General features: G+C 42.6%; 1 protein-coding gene across 5 annotated transcripts in view; it reads right to left on the minus strand.

The window, feature by feature from the left end:
• Nucleotides 1-19,189, minus strand: part of RASAL2 (RAS protein activator like 2) — a 150,574-nt gene that overhangs the window by 80,756 nt on the left and 50,629 nt on the right. For all 5 annotated transcript variants that reach the window (XM_087732292.1, XM_087732289.1, XM_087732291.1 and 2 more), the window contains exon 3: nt 14,904-15,030. In XM_087732292.1, coding sequence (XP_087588418.1) covers nt 14,904-15,030 — 127 coding nt within the window. The remainder of the gene's footprint in view (nt 1-14,903; nt 15,031-19,189) is intronic.

A 19,189-nucleotide genomic window follows, 5' to 3' on the forward strand; every position in this document is an offset into this window, starting at 1 on the left:
GCCCATCTCCTTTTGTCTCACTGGATTACTTAAGATGAACTTCTGTCCATTCTCTTAGGCAACAACCTCGCACACCCTCACAGTGTTGCCCCTGGAAGAAAGAGTAGCTTTGGTCACACTACCCCCTGCCAAGGCTCACGTGAGAAATTTGCGTGAAAAGCACAGCGTAGCCCTTGGGAAAGAAACTTGTTGAATGCGTGCTTAAACAATACTGACTGCAAAATAAATAATAGAAAATTATAATTGCTCCCTTGCCCTCTAAAGTCAGTCACTAAACTACACCCAGGGATCTCTCGCACCACGATTAGCAATGGAACAGAACAGCAGCTCACAAAACAGACACCCCCCAAAAAAAACCCCTGTCACTGACAGGAGTATAACAAAATAAACAGTCCCTCTAAAAGACAAATTGGTTTGACCTGCTGCTTAGAAATGCGTAATTACCGGAAACAGCAGGGCAAAACAGTCTCATGATCTCAGTTGAGCCAGATTCTGCAAAAAAGCAGTAACAGCTCATAAGCGCTCGCAATCTCCTCTCTCTCACCGCTCTTGCTCCCCCAAAAAACCAAACACTATGGTAATTATATAGAACACTTCATTCCAGAGCACTGTACCAACTACATTTGCAGCACCACAGAAAAGCATCTCTCTTGAGGGTGGAGCAACATCAGACAACTCAGGTATACCACAGGGCACGATAGAAAAGATGGAAAAAGTAAGGGCTAGGACATTAAAGTTAGCCTGTATGTCTCTTCAAAGACTTCTAATGCTTTTATGGGCTAATCCTGGCTTTTTTCTCTCCCCCCCCACCCCACGCCCCCCCCCTTTTTTTTTTAAAGTTTGCCTGATTACATTTCTGGGGTTTGTTTCTATGTTTTGCTTTTTCATTTCACATCATTTAGGAATCCTTCTATTTTTAAATCAGGTTCAAACAGAAGGGTTAAAACTTTGGACCCAGCTCTGAAATAAGGCCCTAATCTGCCTGTTTCTTCCAAAGAAGCCATTTTTAGTGACTTGGGAAGGTTCAGTCCTGGTATCTATTTTTGTCAACCCTAAAACTTGCTGTACTGACCTCAAAATCAGCTTTCTGAAATGCTGAAGGAGCTGTCCGACTCACGCAAATACACCTGCTGAAGGCTTAGGAAGAGACAGTGAATTAGAAAGATGTTAAAAAAACCAAACCAGAGTGTGGGGGGGAAGGCAAACTATACAAGTAGTTTGAAGTAGTCTAGAAATCTACCCAGTTTCAGGAATTTGAAATGCAATTTGTGAAGTCTAAGAATAAAAGTTGTTTCCAAAAGACTGTGACACTGAATAAAGATTATCAACCCCCCCCGACAATACTACCTGTGCCTCACCACGTGACTTTTGTTCAAATAACCAATCTTCTGACAAATGTAAGATTCTGCTTCCCATTAAAAAAAGGCCTGTTGAATTGGAAGAACAGGAGGTTGCCACCCAATAGCTCAAGAAAGCTGCCAGTGCAATGCATTAACTAGTTCTTAGCCAGCTCTGCTGCCTCTGTTCAGACCAGGCATGTTTACAGCTTCTGTCTCTGAGGGGGCTGCTGAAGAAACCTATTAGCAGAGGCAGAAGCACTAAAGCAGGACAGATAAAAAGAAAATAACTGAGAGTTGGATCTTTTTTTTAAAAATCTAAATTTTAAATGTAAATCCATTTCCTTTAGTATAAATCATTTACAACTAAAAGCAAGATGTCAACTTAAGGTCTATCTTCCTATGATCTACTTGAACTACTTAAAATTAGAAGTACGTATAGGAATACTCAGCTAGCAGAAGATTTTTAAAATGCCAAATTATGCAGGGAGAGACGCTACTACAAAAATGTTTTAATAAACATTCTCTTCATATATCCAGCATATTCCAGATTAATTTATCTAAAAAACCAGTTGTCTGTATTCAGCAAAGTTTCCATTACTTAGTCTTATGCAAAAGACTCGGAAATTAAAAACTAAGGAACATCATTAGGTTTTCTAACATCTTAGAGCGCTGATAATCTGAATAAATTTATATTATTGTAATAGCATCTTTATCAGGAAAAAGTACTGAATTCAGCTCACACACCTGTATTGGTCACGTTACCACCAAAAGTGTGAGGGAGAAGCGATGCGACATGAGGATGGTATTTCAGTGCGGATCCACTTTTCCCCGCAAATATCCCGATTGACGGCAACGGGGAGGAAAGCAGTGCTTTCCCTATGTGCCCCTGTATCCAGAAACGCCACACCGAACCCTGGCTGCCTCTGAGGCACCCGTGCGGGATGCTGGCGGCAAGGCACCGGCAGCCGGAGGCTCTCCGTCGGGAGAGGTCGCGGCTGCCCCGTGCCAGTTCCAGCTGGTTCCAATAGGCAGTTGAGGGGTCAGGAATGAAAGCATGAAGTTGTAAAAAGGGGTGGGGGAAGGTGGTGGTTTAAGTTTTGTTCCTCCAAACTTATTTGAATTGGCAATAAATCAAATTAATTTTCCCCAAGTCAAGCCTGGTTTGCCCGTGACTATGATCGGTAGTGGTTTCCTTGTCGTTCTCTTGACCCACAAGCTTATTCATCTTATTGTCTCCCCCTGTCCTGTTAAGGAGGGGCGGGGGGGCGGTGAGAGCCCCTGGGTAGGCAGCCAGCAGCTGGCCAAGGTGAACCCACCACCACATGTTTTACAAGGAGCAGGAATAAAACACCTCTCCAAAATTCAGAGTCTCTAAAATCCAACAAAAAACCCACTCCTTAAATCCCTCCTGTTTGCTCCTGGGTGGAATGGTCAACACCTTACCCTCATTGTCAATGTAAGACCAGAGCACTAATCCAACAATGATCAAAAGCAACCAGCCCCTGGAGGCTCCTTTAGGGTCTCCCAGCCTTTAGACCAGCAATCCCCCACATCACCTGCAGCCAAAGAATAATGAAGTTGACTGCAAAAAGCAAAGCATTCGTTATTTGCAGGACAGTGGTATCTGTGGGTCAGCAAGGCTGGTGCTCTAGACTTTCCTGCTACCGTTTTAGCTCATACATGGCACATAACAGTAGGAAAAGACCATTCGTGAGGAATAAGTGAGACGGAGTTTTCAATCGTCAGATTCTCACCTGAACTACAACCAACTCAAAAAAAAGGTTGAACTGAAAAAAAAAGGTTGCTAGTCAATGAAATATTTGCAGTTCCATCTGAGATTAAAAAAAAAAAAAAAAAAGGCAGAAAACCCCTTCAATTCTTCACTGGGTAATGCACAAGATCAAGCAGTCTCAAATATGCATCAAGAATTATTAGCTTGTAGCCAAAAGCACTTTACTGGACACTGAGTTGAATCTTAATGGACACTAATCACTGCTAGAACGTATAGTCCTCTCCATCTCCAAGGCTCCTTTTGGGAATCAGGGATTTGCTTGCGACACAGAGGTGCCTGTTAGAAGAGCTTCTGATGAACTCCAGCGGAGTTCAATAGCCCTCTTTTCCTCTGTGGCTTTATTATTTTTCTTTGAAGTAAATTATCTCTCTGCTGTGCTGCCGTAACATTTTTGTCTGTTTCGCAGATAAAAATCACGGTTATCATTCTTTCCTCCCCTTGTGCTATGAAAGAGTGATCACTTACAAAAGGGGTAGGAGGTTAGCAAAATATCCAGTACATGCTTGAATAGCCACCTCATATATTATCAACCTTTTTATTTATGCATCAATAAAAAGTAGTTCACCCACAGGAGGTATGCCAATGCCCCAGCAAAGTGTAAATATCACAAGATGGCACAGGAAATACAGAAAACTCTGCTTCTTTTATTTATTTTTTAAAAACTTTGCTTGTCTACTTCCCAGAGGTATCGTGGAGATTAATTAGCTCGTGTCCATAGACTATTTTGAAGATGTAAGAATATTACTGCCTGATGGAAAACAAATCTGCTGAGGTCTTGCGTGGAAAACCCCAATATGTAACTGACACCGAATTTCTTGTCCCATTATAGCTTTTTTAGCAAGTTTTGCCATCCTCAACCAGAACCAATTATAAGGAAGAAAATCCCCCAAACCTCTGGATCTTAGGGCAGCAATGATAAAAAGTTCTTCAGCACTTTTTATGCAGATGTACGAAAGCCTGTCGCAGAATACCTTCAGAGACATTTCAGCACGGGCAGCTCAGATGCACAGATGGAAACCTGCCAAAGGCCACAACAATCCATAATGCCAAAACACAAATACAAGGATTCACAGGTTTTCAGCACTCTAAAGATAAGATACAGGGCAGCTCACTGATTATTATAGTACAGCCAACCCTGCTTGTCTATATTCGCTTGTTATGAGAACATCCAACATACCATGACATGCAGAAAGTATGCTGAGGAAAGGGGGAGGTTCGAGAGAAGAAAAGACTGGTTCAAACCTCCTAGAAACAACACAAAACCAAAGGAAAAAAAAAAAAAAGTGACAGTCCCAAGCTTCATTAAAATAAAAAAAATGTGATGGTTTTACTATTCAGCATAGTGCACTTATATAAAGCAAAGCTATTTCTTTAAAGTTCCTGGAAGCATGACTTGAATGGTCCTCCAGGAGGACTCCATGTTTTTCCCACCGTTTGTACAGGCTTGTCCATCACATATTGTGTGTGTATTTTTCTTGTTTTGAAGTTTGGACTATAAAAAGATTACAGAAACACATGAATGCTACAGAAGTGGATGAACTTGTAACACAGTGTATGCATAGCTAGCATGAGATAGGGAACTTAAGGCGGTGCCTAGGACAGAAAAATGTGCAGGCCTAATGAAATAGTTTTCAAAAGCAAGGCATGAGGCCTAACTGCAATGCACAAAGACATGCCAGAAGTAGTTCAAGTAACAGTAGCTGTAAGAATGTGAGAGCACAGACTTCAGCAGTGGCAGAAGTGGGTAGTAACGCAAACTCTTCTGAAAATCTTGCAGAGTCCTCGTTCAAATCTCTGCTGCCTTGGCTCCACTCTTACTGTAAGTGCACTGGCTAGATCAAAGCTAACACAGCGAGCAGCTTCATATTACACCCAAGGCACTGTAACTCCAGGCTGCTACTAGGGGTGAGCGCAGAAGTGGAAACAATCTGATTCTCCTACTGTCCTTAAGCAACACGCTCCCACCATCTCCGTTGTGTTGGAGCCACCACATGGCTGCAGGGTTATTTGGAACATCCACCAGATCAGATTCAAAGCTAACCCATCAACACAACAAGTATGCGAACATGATTTCGCTGCGTGAAGTCAAATCGATTCACCTGGCAAGCATGTGATAGAACCGGCACCAAGGAGGGTGATACAGCAGGGAGGGAGACAACCGTGTGCACACCCCTGCGCAGTGGGAAGAGCTTTGTATATTTAATTTCATACAAACTTCAAACTAGATGTACTTAATCCAATTCCATAAATATTTACATTGTCGAGTATCAATTTATGCTAAAGCAATAAACTGATCAGCAACTAGTTCCGTAACTAATACCGAAGTCTGAACCAGATTTAATTACACCCACATCTTAAAATGTAGTTCAACAGTTCAAATTAACTCTCGACAAGACTTAAGATAGGAAACGCAGGCTGTAGGAAGGAAGGTTAATTTTCCATTAAGTGTTAAGCTGGTTGTTACTGAAGGAAAAAAGGCAAGTCTACATGGCTGGGGGAAGTGTAATTACTTTTTGCCACAGGATCAAACAACTATAAGAGAGAACCTACAAAATTTAACAATCCACAGTAAGTTTAAGGCAGATTTCTCTAAAGAATTTCATAAATAACTTTTTATTGTTGTTGTTGAGAAAACTAAGGAAAATGATAGCTTCCTTCATAATAAACTGAGGTTTGGTTAGAACACAGTCAACAAAACTGCCCCAGATGGCCCAAGAGCTACCAGTTCTTAGCAATTACCGCATTGCACAACATGCTCTACTTACAAAGTGTTCTTTATGCTCACATAACAAAATTTTAAAATCTCTTAAGCAATTTTTTGTGTGTGCTGGAAGTAGTGGGCAGGGACGTAATAATACATTTCCAAGGAGGAAAAAAACCCTAATGGATCATGTATTAATACTAGAAAGTTAAGATTATGTGTTCATACCCCTGTTAATCTCTGCTCTAAAAAGGTTTAAGATCTAAACAGATAAAATTTGCTTCATGATGAAACTTGGCTTTCAGCACAGATGATCTGTGTCCAAGGGAATAAAGTTTCAGCAGCATTCAGAACAAAACAAAATCCTTTGGCTTCACTTGTGTTATAGAAGAAAAAGATAGCAGCTTGGCAATTTTCTGTATACAAATAACTCCAATTGCCCAGGGGGAATGTCACTGAGACCCAGCCATCCTGTTTGTTACATCCAGCCTCCCTGGAGTCAGTTTTAATTTCAAGCAGAGTTGTCTAAATTCTTCATCCTTCCAAGGCAAGCAAATTGCACTGTACATAGTCCAAATTTCAGATTACTTCAGGGCTTTTCTCAAAGTTTCCTAACGTCTTTTGTGGATGCAGAAGATAGCAGGACACTTTCCACACAGTAGGTGTTTCCCTGCGTAGCCCGTTGGTTCTTTAACGATGCCCCAAAGCAGCTGTATTTCACAGGAGATTTTTAAAAATGCAGCTCACAGTTTGCATGTATTTGCATTTTGGGATAGAACATGACGGGTAAACAATGTCATCTAAAGACAGTTAAAGTTTTAGAATTTCAGTTGATCTCGGCGTAGCTACAATCCCTACGAATCATACCCAACAGTCACAGCACTAGGAGTCCGTGACCCAAGGCACTAGACAGTGAAGCAGGCAAAACATGAAGTCTTTAGCGAACCCCCGTTTGTGCTATTACGTGAGCCAAAGGCTTCAGATCTCAGCTCACAAAAGGCTCCCACGCATGGGTTCTGGCAGCACTGTCAGGTCACGGCTGAAGCGCAGTGAAGAACGGAGCCGTGCAGCTAAACGTGCATAGTACCCACCGGCAGCCTACAGAAACACAGCCAGTCCTTCGGCCACCACCGAGCAGCGTCAAACCACACAAGTACAGAACGGTGCTTTCCGCGCTGATCTCATTAGAGTATCACCTTTCAGCTGCTGGGGACCTTTCAATTTACATTTTTGGTACAAAGCACTTACAGGTCAAAAAGACAAAAAAATCCCCAAACGACTCATTGGGGGTTGCTAAATTAAACGACAAAGGCCACGGACAGTAATGCTTCTGATCCTTTAGACTCCTGGGTCTGCAGAGAGGAGGACGCGAATCTCTCTCACATGTATATTGTGCCTGTATATACAAACACGCTCGTGCAAGCCCAAATCGGGCAAACCCAAAGAGCTGCAAACAAGTCAAGTCAGCACATCTGAATCCATCTTCCTGCCAGAGATACTGCTATACAACACACCCCTCAATTTGAGGGCTAAACCCAAAGCCCTATTTTGCCTCCCTGCCATGCATAATAGCTGACATGAGATTGATTTTGCACATAGCAACATGGTGAAAAAGCAGACAGTGCTATTGGGAAAATTATTTCGTCAAGACACATCATAAATCCCTACAGCTAAGATACAGGGAGCTGTAAACTGCATTTTTTCATCCTTATTTTCTAACAGATATTCTTTGTAGGCAAAGTTGAGTGGTGGAAGGTGAAGGGACAGCCCTCTTTTCAGCACACAGTTTTGTTAGAAGTTACAGGAAGTCCGTTATTTCGAATTCCTGCATCTTTCCTAAGTAAATCTTTACTGAATGTGTAAAGATTGGTGCATTGCAGATTCTTTCATTGACCAGGTCACAAACAATCTCTCTTCTTCCAAAACACTGTCTCCCTCTTCCTGCCCGCCCCCCCCCCCCCCCAGGTAGTAAACCTTTTCAGGTATTCATCCTAAACCTTAATGCACAAGGATTGTAATTATGTGGTGAGCAGACAGTAAATCTGTTCATTCTTTCATCACAAAGTACTCGTTCCAACTGGAATATACCGAAAGCAAGGCTCAGCTTTGATAGTTTTAGTTGCAAATAACCTTGTCTTAGAAACAGCAGTTATTGAAATAACCCTGGAAATCTTTTTAGCTAATGTCTGTTCTCTCCTGCCAAGTTTTTACCTGAAGGAAGAGCACAGGCTGTGTATTTTCTTGGTGGAATCATCCCCACACAGGAGGGCTCAGCAGCGGCTCGCAGGAACTGTTGTAAGAGGTACATACCAGGCAGCAATGAAACCAGACGTCACTTAACTAATCTTCTGTTGCTCACTCCATCTCCAAGCCTCTGGACATAACCTTTTAAAACAGTACGGAGGCAGAATTTCTGCACAGCTAACTGGTCACCTGATAGCAATGCAGTATGGATCTGGCACCAGAACAGATCGGTGCTTCATTTTTATCACTTCTTCCCTTGTTTGCAGGATCAGAGAATTTTCTGAATTCAGTGGAATTTTTACTGAAAAAATGAGCTTGAGGGAATGCAAAGGGGTTGATCACTAAGATGAAAATCTATCAGCTGTGCAACTAAGCCACAGGATCAGGAAGTTAAAAGTAATGTTTGAAGCTCAAAATTCCATCTTCACCAAATTTCAAAACTGTACATGTAGTTCACCATGGTACAGAAGGCATATTTTATTTATTAGCACTAAAGTATACTCCTGAAGTTGTTTAGAGATCTAACATCAATTTTAGCAGCCTCAGTCTTTCTGAAAAAGGTAGCGATAGCTGCAGTTGCTTTGAAACCTCAGTCCTCTCACTTATGTGCTTAACTTGAAGAAATTCAGGTTTGAAAAAATCCAACTTGGGCGATTTACCACTGAGCGAGCATTCCCGATTAGGTGCCCATTATGTTGTGTGATCAGGAAAGTAAGGGTGCCTAGTTTCCTATCTATTTGCATTTTAGTGCTGATCTCCCAACTGGAGCACACATTTCAATACTGTTTTCATCAGAAGTTGTCCAGTCTCCTTCCCATATGATCACTAGGCCATGTATTTTTATGAAACTTGTAGGAACTTAGCACCTCTGAGACCTTTATCTCTCTCTCAAATTCAGTATTTGTTGGCTGGGAGACACAAATTACTGGAGAAAGGGGGACACACAGATACAGCGTCAGTTTTACTTCATTCAAAAAAACCAGGCTGAAAACAATCAGAGAAGTCTATGCACGAGACAAGTTACAGTTGCTTTATGAAACAGGCAGATACACATGCTAGGAAAAGAAAGTCAAAAAAAGATAGAAAGTAAAACAGAGAACCAATGAAACACTGGTTGTAAGGAACGCGTGGAGGTTATCTAGTCCTATTTTCCACACGGAGCAGGGCCTTGCCAACACCTGATAAGGTCAGCTGTGGCTTTGCCCAGTTGAGCCATGAAAGCCTTGAAGGATGAAGTTTCTACAGCCTTGCTGGGCAACATGTTTTAGTGCTGCACTACCCTCCTTGTGCCAAACTTTCTCTTAATCTCTCAATCTGAATCTCCCAAAGTGCAACTTGTGGCCATTCCCCCTTGTTTTATCATCTACCACTACTGAGAAGGGTTTGGCTCCATTACCACTAACTCTCCTTCAAGTAGCCATAGACCATCAGATCAACTCATTGGCCTCCTTTTTGCCAACCTGAACAAGCCGAGCTCCCTCAGCCTCCTTTCGTGGGTCACATACTCCTGAACAAAATGACCTTGGCAAATCTCTGCTGGACCGTCTCCGGATTCTTAACATCCTTTTTCAAGTGGTGGGCTCAACACTGGACCCACTATTCCCAGTATGTCAGCAGTGCTGAGTACAGGGCATCAGCATGACTGCTCTTCCAATACCATGTTAGTGGACACAAAGGCAATCTTTAGAGACACTCAGAGAATGGCAATTCATCAGGGCACAGGAGATTCCTCCCAAGGAGGAAGAATAGATGATAACAGTAGGTTGCATGGATGCAACTGTACCAAAGGATGGGGAGAAGAGCTGCAGAGCCAAGAGGGCAGTCAGCAGCTGAGTAATAGCTATTAATACTCTACAGAGAGAGCTAAGGCACTAAAGGCCAGCTGGTTCTCTGATGAAGTGAAGGTGACTCCAGCCCAAAAGTTTGGAAGATGAGCTAGAGAGCTATGCAAGGGTGACCAAACATCGACATGCAGCAGACACTGTATATGCAGAGCTGACTGTGTAGAAGCTCCTAAAAGGTGTAAGGCTTGCTTACCCAGATTGTCCTCAACCTTGGTGGACATTCTCTCTCTAGCCAAGAAACTGGAGTATATTTTCAGGAGGGAAAAAAAAAAAAAAAGCGGGGGGGGGGAACCAGCTTTAATTGTGTGTTTCCAGACACTTTTGTCAGCAACAAAGGTAGTTTAAGGAGTCCCTGCCTCATCTCCTCTCACCTCTGGCTGCTTGTTTGTATTGCAGAACCATTCCACCAGAGCTCCCCATCTATGTGCCATGTTAATGATGTTTAGAAAATTATATCAGTGAAGGCAACAACCAGCAAGCACGCTAGCATTTAGTGTGGGTAGAGGGCACAAACTATGTTTTCCCGTTGATTAGACCAAGTGACTGGATACAAAACAAAATTTCTCAATGCTAACGACTCAAGGTGAAGACAAAACAAAAATTTGCAAAGAGCATCTTCATCTCTGACCTGCTATGGTCAGATGATGCTATATGCTTCCAGCAATGTTTTCTCAAGAGCCTTCATATTCAGCAGTCACAGATGCGACTGAGAAAAAACAGGGTTAACTTGTTTCAACAAGTGAAAGTCTTCATTTTCTTCTCAGATGAGTTCATGTCCAAATATAAAAAGAAAATCTATATGCATCAACACTAGCCTTTCTAAGCATCAGAGAATCTCAAAAAACGCTCTCCCTGATGATGCTCTTTCGTAATAATTTAAAAATAAACTAAAAAAACCAAAAACAAACCCCAAACCATTTCCTCACTTTCAATCCCTCCTGATATTTTCACATATGCAGGCAAAAAATCTCTTATTAATGCCACAAAGATGCACCCAGATGCCAGAATCAAAACTTTCACTACATATTCTCCTTAACAACTCTCATTTAGTGTGAGCAGGTGGTGAGAAGGAAGCAGAGTAAAAGAGGAGGATTATTTTGGGAAAGGAAGCAATAACTGTTACTAGTCTGTCAAACACTATGAATGGTGGAAATCTGAATCATGCTTTTACTGTATGAATGGTTAATTCCAATACGCTATTATAAACAATGATCCTTTACGAAGGATGTAATCTCCCTAACAGGAATAAATACACCTGTTAGAAAAAGAGCAGGATTTGAAACAGAAATGGAGGCAAGTACAAGGGATGGATCAGCTTGAGTTTTCTTCATCTTACCTCTTCCTACAACCATTTAGGTGCTGGTCTCCAGGGCCTATATCACACTTCATAACATAATTAGCCCACTGAAAGTAATGCTTGAAAGAAGAAGGAAAGAGGCTGTCACGCTGGAGTTAGGGAGAAATTACAGCTACATTTTTAGCTTCCCTGAATGGAAGCACCTCTGAATAAGCGCTGCCAAGATGAAATCCTAGCAAGTAAATGATGTATTTAGAGTGTACCTATTCACTCACAGAGAGGTATTACTACAATGACACACATTACGTACCAAGGAAATTTCATGGCATATATTTAACAGGTGGCTTGCTGACACAACTCTGTGCAGAGTGTACCGTCCAGACAGGAATTAAGAATTTCGACATTAGAAACAACCTCTCCACTCTCTGCAAGCAGAGGGCAAGCTCCTAATCTAGCAGTAGATGGTGAGTGTCCTCTGCAGTTACAGTTTTTAAATGATTTTATTAGTTTTCACTGTTTAAACAAGTCACTTTCTATCTTGTGTTTTACCTTCGTGTCCACCCCTCCAGCTCTCATTCGAGGGTGACTGCAGTGGTTTCTGCATGCACAGAAGGGATGGCTCAGCTGCTCTTCTAGCAGCTGCTGAACCACCACAAATTACAGCTTACTGTAACGAAGTATGTGGAAATTGGTGTCTATCTTAGTACATGGGACTGTAAACCACGGTGGTTCAGCAGCTGCCTCACAAACAGCTGAGCCAACCCTGCAGCAAGGGTAAAAATGAAAGAGATGGCAAGAATGACTACAACAGCCCTTAGGTAAAGCACACTTGACTTAATGTTGACCTTTGGTGAGGTACACATCTCTTCCTTCAACTTCTCAGCTGTAACATGGGTAGTTTCTCTCCCACACACTTCCTAGGAATGGTGCTACAAGGATGTGTGTGCAATACTATAAAGAATGCCACAAAAATTTGCAGAACGGGTACTACTGCTGATTATGCAGAGCCCCTGAAGAACATGCGCTGTTCCAACTCCTCCATTAACAAAGACTGACCTCATAGGATACTCTTGACGTTTCATACAAGGTGTAACTGTAGTGCTACAGACGAAAAAGAGTTCCATCACTTGATTCCCTCCCCGCCCCCCCGCCCCTTAAACCAATAAATCACAAGAGCAGTATGGCAACCTTAGTTAGGGAAAAAACCAAATGCCATTGCTATGCCTTAACCTCTGCACTAGAGCCAGCCCTAAGGAGTTCATCTGCAAGTAGCAATTTCAGATATCATAAGATGCAACTCCTGCTGTTGCCATGTTATGCACATGATTCCCTAGGACAAGCTAGATATTCTTATCAGCTCTGCATAGCAATTTCTCTACTAGATGTTTTAGCTGCCTCTGCTGCGCTTTTCAGCTTTTGGTGTCCACTCCAAATCTATTTTAGTCCAGTTGTTATCTGTACTGCTGGTGATACATTCTGGCTGCCACCATCCGTTTCTTTATAAAGATGTTCAATGGTTTCCTTCACTGGTTTGTCCTCTGGCTCAAACCTTGACACAAAGCTACTCCCACTGCTCTCTACGAACCTACTTTTTTCCATTAGCAGGAATTCTGTAATCATGCTAAGAGACATTTCTAACCAGGATGTGAAAACAAGGGAACTACCTAGGGCACTGCAATCAGAGATTATATATAACCTTCCCTCCCACTTACCCTCATCTTTCCTCACAGTATGGGCACTGCTCAATTTTTCTCCAGCTCGTGCCTTTCTTCTTCCCCTCCCACCGCATGCCCACTTCCTTTAGCTACACACTTTGTGACATCTATATTCACTACAGTTGCAGCTCTCATATGGAAAAAACCCCATGGATATGAGTTTCTCTTGTACTTTTAACATATTCTTGTCAGGCGTATATCAAGTAGCACACTACAAGATGCCACATGCATCTAAAATTGTAGCAAAATACATAGTAATGCATATACCCAAATAACACAGTCATCTATTCTGTATGACAATTTAAAAGGGAAAAAAAAAAAAAGGTTACAAGCTTTACAATTTAAATTAAAAAACCTAATACTGGGATTTCCAGCTATTCAGATGCTCAGTAAAGTCTAGAAATTCTTCTACACATTTTTTGCACATGGTATAGAAAAAGAAGGCAATTAAATACTAGATTTTAAAGGTCTTTCTAGCTCGCAAAGCTGCAAATAATATTCGTGGCCTAGTGCAGACTGGCTGCAATATGATTCTTCATTCATCTCACTAGCCACACACCTGGAGTAAGTACTTTGCCTATAATACTGTATGAATATGTTTAATACTAGTTTTGGTTCCAAACAGGAACGCATATTTCTTCATCTGGCAAAATAAGATGATCATTTAGAGCTGCATTTGAAATGCCACAAACAAATCCAATAGGGCTTCTGTTTACGTCACTCATCCCCAAGTATTTTGCAGTTTTCCCTCCTAAATCCCAACCTGCCCTGTTTCTTTTCAGACTTCTAATCCAGGAATCAAACAAATCCAAAAAAAGTACCCTATTGGCCTTCCTCAAATAAGGAAGAGTGAAGTAGTGCTATTGGCGAGTACAAATAAATAAGTACGACAGTTGCAATGTGTTAATTAACTATCTAGAAGAGTGGGATTTTAATGACTTGTGTGCAGTATACTCACAGAATAAAATTCTTTGGCATAAAAACTAGCTGAGCCTGTGAAACGAAAAATACCCTACCTGCTCTTCACCTTTGATAACGATGTTATCAAGTCTGCTTTACTGTTTAGAGATGCATGTTACTTTTTTCCTCATAGCTCACTCTCTCCCAGGATTGATATTTTTTACAGCTGAACTAAGGAAGAATTGCTCCTAGATCCTATCAGCCTATGCCAAGGAAAGCTTCTTGCGTAGGTTGGGAATAGAAAGAAGAGTTCACTTGTGTGTGGTTGCTGCCTCCCTTCACTCTTCCTTTCTTCTGAAAGGAGTTGGAATGATGCTCTTTACGGAACCACAGGTGGGGTGGAATAAAGAGAGGGGCCAAATCTGGACTTGGAAAACTACTGCAACAGAGCTTTTGTCTGTCATTTTTAATACCTGCCCTTTCTTTCGCTTTCCCTACATTTCAACAGGTGTAATTACAGCCAACAGCAGTTGGCTGGTTCTTTTAGGAACTGCACCCTGAACAGGCATGAGGTAAGTCACAGAAAAACCTGTTATCCAGTACTTGTTATGAAAATATGAAGCAAAGGAAATTCCAGAGAGACTCAAAGTGAGGTAAAACATAACCACGTAACAGTTCTAAAAACCAGCGGGAACCACTTATAGCTATCTGTAAAAGCTGCATTCCTATTGACCTGCATTCAGCAGCTCTCAGTTCTAAATCCCAGGGCTGTCTAGTAATCTTACAAAACACAGCTACAAACCTTCCCATGTGCAGCAACAGCCCAGCTTCTCTGGTACCCCATAATAACCTCACTGACGTTTGGATAAATCCTAGTGTTCGGAAGTCATTTTGCGGGCAGGCATTTACAAACAACGCCACGGTCGCACGACCTCCGCCACCACCTTGCTGTGATGCTACCCACCTCAGCAGGCTCCTTTGCAAGGATGCTGCCCGGGAAGCAGTGCCCTCTGATACAGCTTGCAGCTATAAATTAAAATCAATTTGTTGCGGCCGAGATTTCGACTTACCTAGTTTGGCGGCCCCCTCTGGTGGGTACTCGGGGAATTGGCCCTCGGAGGGGACGCTCACCGTCCGGCGCAGGCAGCGCCCTTTGGTGGCATCCGCCTGCGGCTCCTGGACCCCATCGATAGGCACCTGCATAAAAAGGATGCCGATAGCTGTTAATTTGCCGCTGGGCCACGCTGTTAATATGCCATCTTGATAAGAACTTAATTTTCTGCTCATCCGGTAATAACTTTCAGACACAGTTCGGCATGCCCCCGGCCTTACCACAAAATTCCGGAGGCTCACCGGGAAAGCGCTGCAGCAGTAAGGAGCATTAGTGCATGCAGACGGGTGTGCAGCCCAGAGAGAGCTGCATGCAGGTGTGCAGCAACCCGCACTCCAGAGGTATCAGGTCACAACACAGCTGACCCATCTGACTAACAAGGCAGTCCTGCCTTTCGAAACTGGTTCTCCAATGCCGGACCCATTGCCAGCCTGCCTTGTACGCTTCCACGCTGGGAGAGTCAGGCAGAAGCTGCTGATCAGATGGCTACATGTGAAACTCTGAGATTGCAAAAGCGTTTTTGCAGTCTCAGCACATATTCAGTGATCAGCTACAGCATGTCAGAGAAAAACCGACATTTGGCTGGTTGTATCGGGTGCATGGAGAAAGGGGATGCCTTCTATGATTAAGTCAAACTCATCCTAAAAGCGGGACCTCAGAAGGCTCTAGCAAAGGCTTGGGGTTCTCACTATTTCATAGTAATAAAATCCTGTACACTAACTCTCTTTAAAAGTACTGAATGTATAAAGATCTTGTTTCTCTTCTGAAATTTTGGCAGAACTTGACCCCTCAGGCTTTGCTCCCCCCTAACCTTGCCTTTAAACACCTGCCTGGATGACTACATTTTGCTAGAGAGGTGCTTATGCTGGAAAAAAAAGTGGTAAATTGTGCTACCTATCACTACAGCTGCAAGGCATTTAGACAACAGCCAAGAGCTCTGGAAGAGCCTAAGTGATACAGTCTCTTTGTCCAACAGCACGTATGTTTGGGAACAAGAAACGAGCCTGATGTACTCCTAATCCAATCCCAAAAAACCATACAAAGGGATTTGGAGGACGAGGAAGAGAACCCAACTACTTTATGAATTTATAGGCACACTTTTGTGGATCCCGATTATGTTTATGTGATCAGCATGGGTTAATTCAAGCATCGGTTACTCTGCATCTAGAAAGGCAGACAGACAAAAACTTCAGACAGCTACCTGCTCAACAGAGGTGAAATCCGGATCGCCCCAGTCCGCAGGGTATACCCTTCTAGCAGAAGGAAGACAATGCTTCCAGCAGCGGCAAAACATCCTTCACTCTACTCTTCTGAAGAACGTACACATTGTTCTGAAGAGGTTCAAAAGACAAAAGACAGCAAAGATCCTTCAAGCTAGTGAAAGGCTGGTCACCAAAGATGGAGACTGCATGGGCTAAACGTGTCTCCGGAACCAAACTAAACAGGTTCTTGGACCATGGCAACCATTGTTTCCTTGACTGAGTCACTACCAACGGGTGGGCACCTGGGGCCAGTACTGCCTTATACAGTATTTCTGGGCCCCATGCACCCCAAAGAACGGGCACAGAGGGGGGGGCAGAGGTGGGATGTGATGGTTGATTAACTAGTCCAGATAGTGCTTCCATGTCTCAACAAGAGGACACCCCAATCAGAGAATTGGGAATTCCCTGAGCCCGCTGGCTGGTCCGAGTCACTCGTCTGAGGAAGCCATGCCCTGCTTCCTGCTGGCCCGCCTGATAATCATGGTTATGGCCATGGTTTTGTAGGTCTTTGCATGCTCAAATCTTAAGTTTAGCTCAGTATTGGTGAATTACTGGATTTGCTGTCGTTTCAACCTGGATAATTGTGCTACTGACTCACTGCATTTCTTGTTGTAACAACGCAGATAACTGTACTCCTGATCTGTATTTGTTACTGCAATGTTATTTAGAGATAAGTTGTTCATCCCTAAAGCTGTTGGTCTGGTGTCTGTTACCATATCTGGAACCTGTAACTTGGTGTGGCCACCTTAAGCCCTTATATTCAACAGTTGGAAGAAACCCTGGGGATGAGGGAGAGATGCAGCATCCAGGGGTTGGAGGCAGGCACAATCCCTCAGTGCCCAAAACATTTCAGCACGCTTTTGATGAGGACATTGGCTTCAACAGTACAACTACGATACACGCAATATGGCAACTTATTTTCATATAGCTACGTAAAAGACAGCTCGCAGCTAAAGGAATAGCAGCCCCTGTCATATTTCCTGTGCTGCTTATCCTTTCACATCTTCAATCATCTCTGGAAACCGAGTATTAATAGCAAACAAAAAGATATTATTCATTTGTACTGAAGGTTGTAAAAGATGTACAAGATACTGTACTATTTTAGAAACAGGCTGCACTACAATGGCTCTCACAAACTAGTTCTGGCATTTCCTGACTTTTAAGCACTTAGCATTCTCTTAAGGTCATTTTTTAATGCTATTTATTACTACGCTAGTCTATTTGTCTCCTTCAAACAGTGCTCATTTTTCAAAACAAGTTCCCCAAATCCCTAGTGGTTATTCTGTTAAGGCTACTTTCTTTGCGGGTAGATTTTTACAGCAGCTCCTTTGTCAAACAATCTCCGTGCGAGAGCACATTAGGAAGTTGAAGCAGAGACTAATTTTGTTAGTTTATGCCACATTCATTCAATCAAGATCACATATTAGATTTTCAGTTTTCATCTGGAGGCTCCATTTAGTTGTATTTCCTTCTAAACGCTCTTCTGCTCCGCCACCTCTTCTGCCTCTCCTGATTTCCTTCAGGGCATTTTTTGGTGGGATGATGCAAGCCGTATTGCCAGAACGGCTATTACCAGTCATACCACACACCTGCTTCAGCACACCTTAAAAGCATCAAGCTACCACCCTGTTCTCCTCCTTCCTCAGTGAACTTGTTGCACCTACACCTAACTGCTAGCTCTATACCAAAACAGCTCCTGCGGGGTAGATTTCTCCACTATTAGATTTTTTTTTTAACTGAGAAATGAATATAGTCCCTTTTCTTTCAAGTATACTTCTTCAGTACCTGTGTGCGCTTTTGGACAGGGGATGACAGAAACATTCTTCTAATGCACTGACACAAAAAAAGCACTACTACCACCCTGACAACAGCGTATATAAGAACAGTGACGATAGCCAAGGGGACGCTATGGATGTACTGACTTGCTGCCGAGGGTGAGGAGGAGAATGGTGATTGAGGCCACGCTGTCCTTTGTGTCCTTGGGAAAAGCAAACAGGCTGCAGTACACCGGAGTCGGTGTCAAAAGCAAATCTACTTCTGCATACCAGAGATAGGATTTATCTTCAAAGAGGAACTGAGCCATTAACAGGAAGACTGTCTGAGAGCTCAGGTCCTAATTCTGGGTCACTTAGCCTTTTGTACTTAACATTTGCCCAGACTAGGAAAACATGGTTAGGCTGCACACTAAAAGAGGTTCATCGGTGTAGCTACGTTTATCTAGTCCACACCACCAAAAGACTGCATTTGTTAGTGTTTTTATAGTGGCTTGAGAAAAACCTGACACTGTTTATTTCACTCAGTAATTCTATCAACTCTATAAGGAACAACATTTTAATGATACATAGCTTGATCTACACCAGAGAATATACAAACATCCCACAATTTCATGGACAAGATTAAAGTAACAAAGTAGGTAAAAAAGATCCCCCCCCTTAAGTCTGACTTAAAAGTGCTGTGTTATTTTAAGTATCCCTCCTCCAAAACCATAGTCTCAGTCTATATTGACAAAAAAGAACTAACTCCAAGACTGCTGGACCAGTATATATTGCTTAGCATAAAATCAGCCTGCTCTTAAAAATACAGCTTCATGAACATGCAAAATGAGCTTGGTCAGCAGCTCTACATCTCTTGGGGCTGGGCATGTTTCTAAATAGATATATAAACTGCTCTGTGGTGGGTCAAACGGATTGACAGAGGGGGTGGCACCGAAACAAGCAAGTGCACAGCTAAATGCCATGTAAATACCAAGCCAGACATCCACAACCTTCCCCACCCTCCTCCAGCCCCTGCCATTCCAGCAAGCAGCTCAGCAAAGGATCGAAGAGAATGACGAAGTCTTGCAAAGCCAGGACTTGAATGGCAATTTAGGCTTTCAGCTCTTTTTTTTTTTTTTTTTTTTTGTCCATCCAGCTTTGTTATCCTGTTCTTTGTCCTGCTGAGACTTCACCAACCTGGGAATCATCTGACCCTGAGACGACGTGCT

This window comes from Nipponia nippon, unplaced genomic scaffold, assembly GCF_047370975.1.
Source record: "Nipponia nippon isolate SJK-2023a ecotype South Korea unplaced genomic scaffold, ASM4737097v1 scaffold_5, whole genome shotgun sequence".
Lineage (NCBI taxonomy): Eukaryota > Metazoa > Chordata > Aves > Pelecaniformes > Threskiornithidae > Nipponia > Nipponia nippon.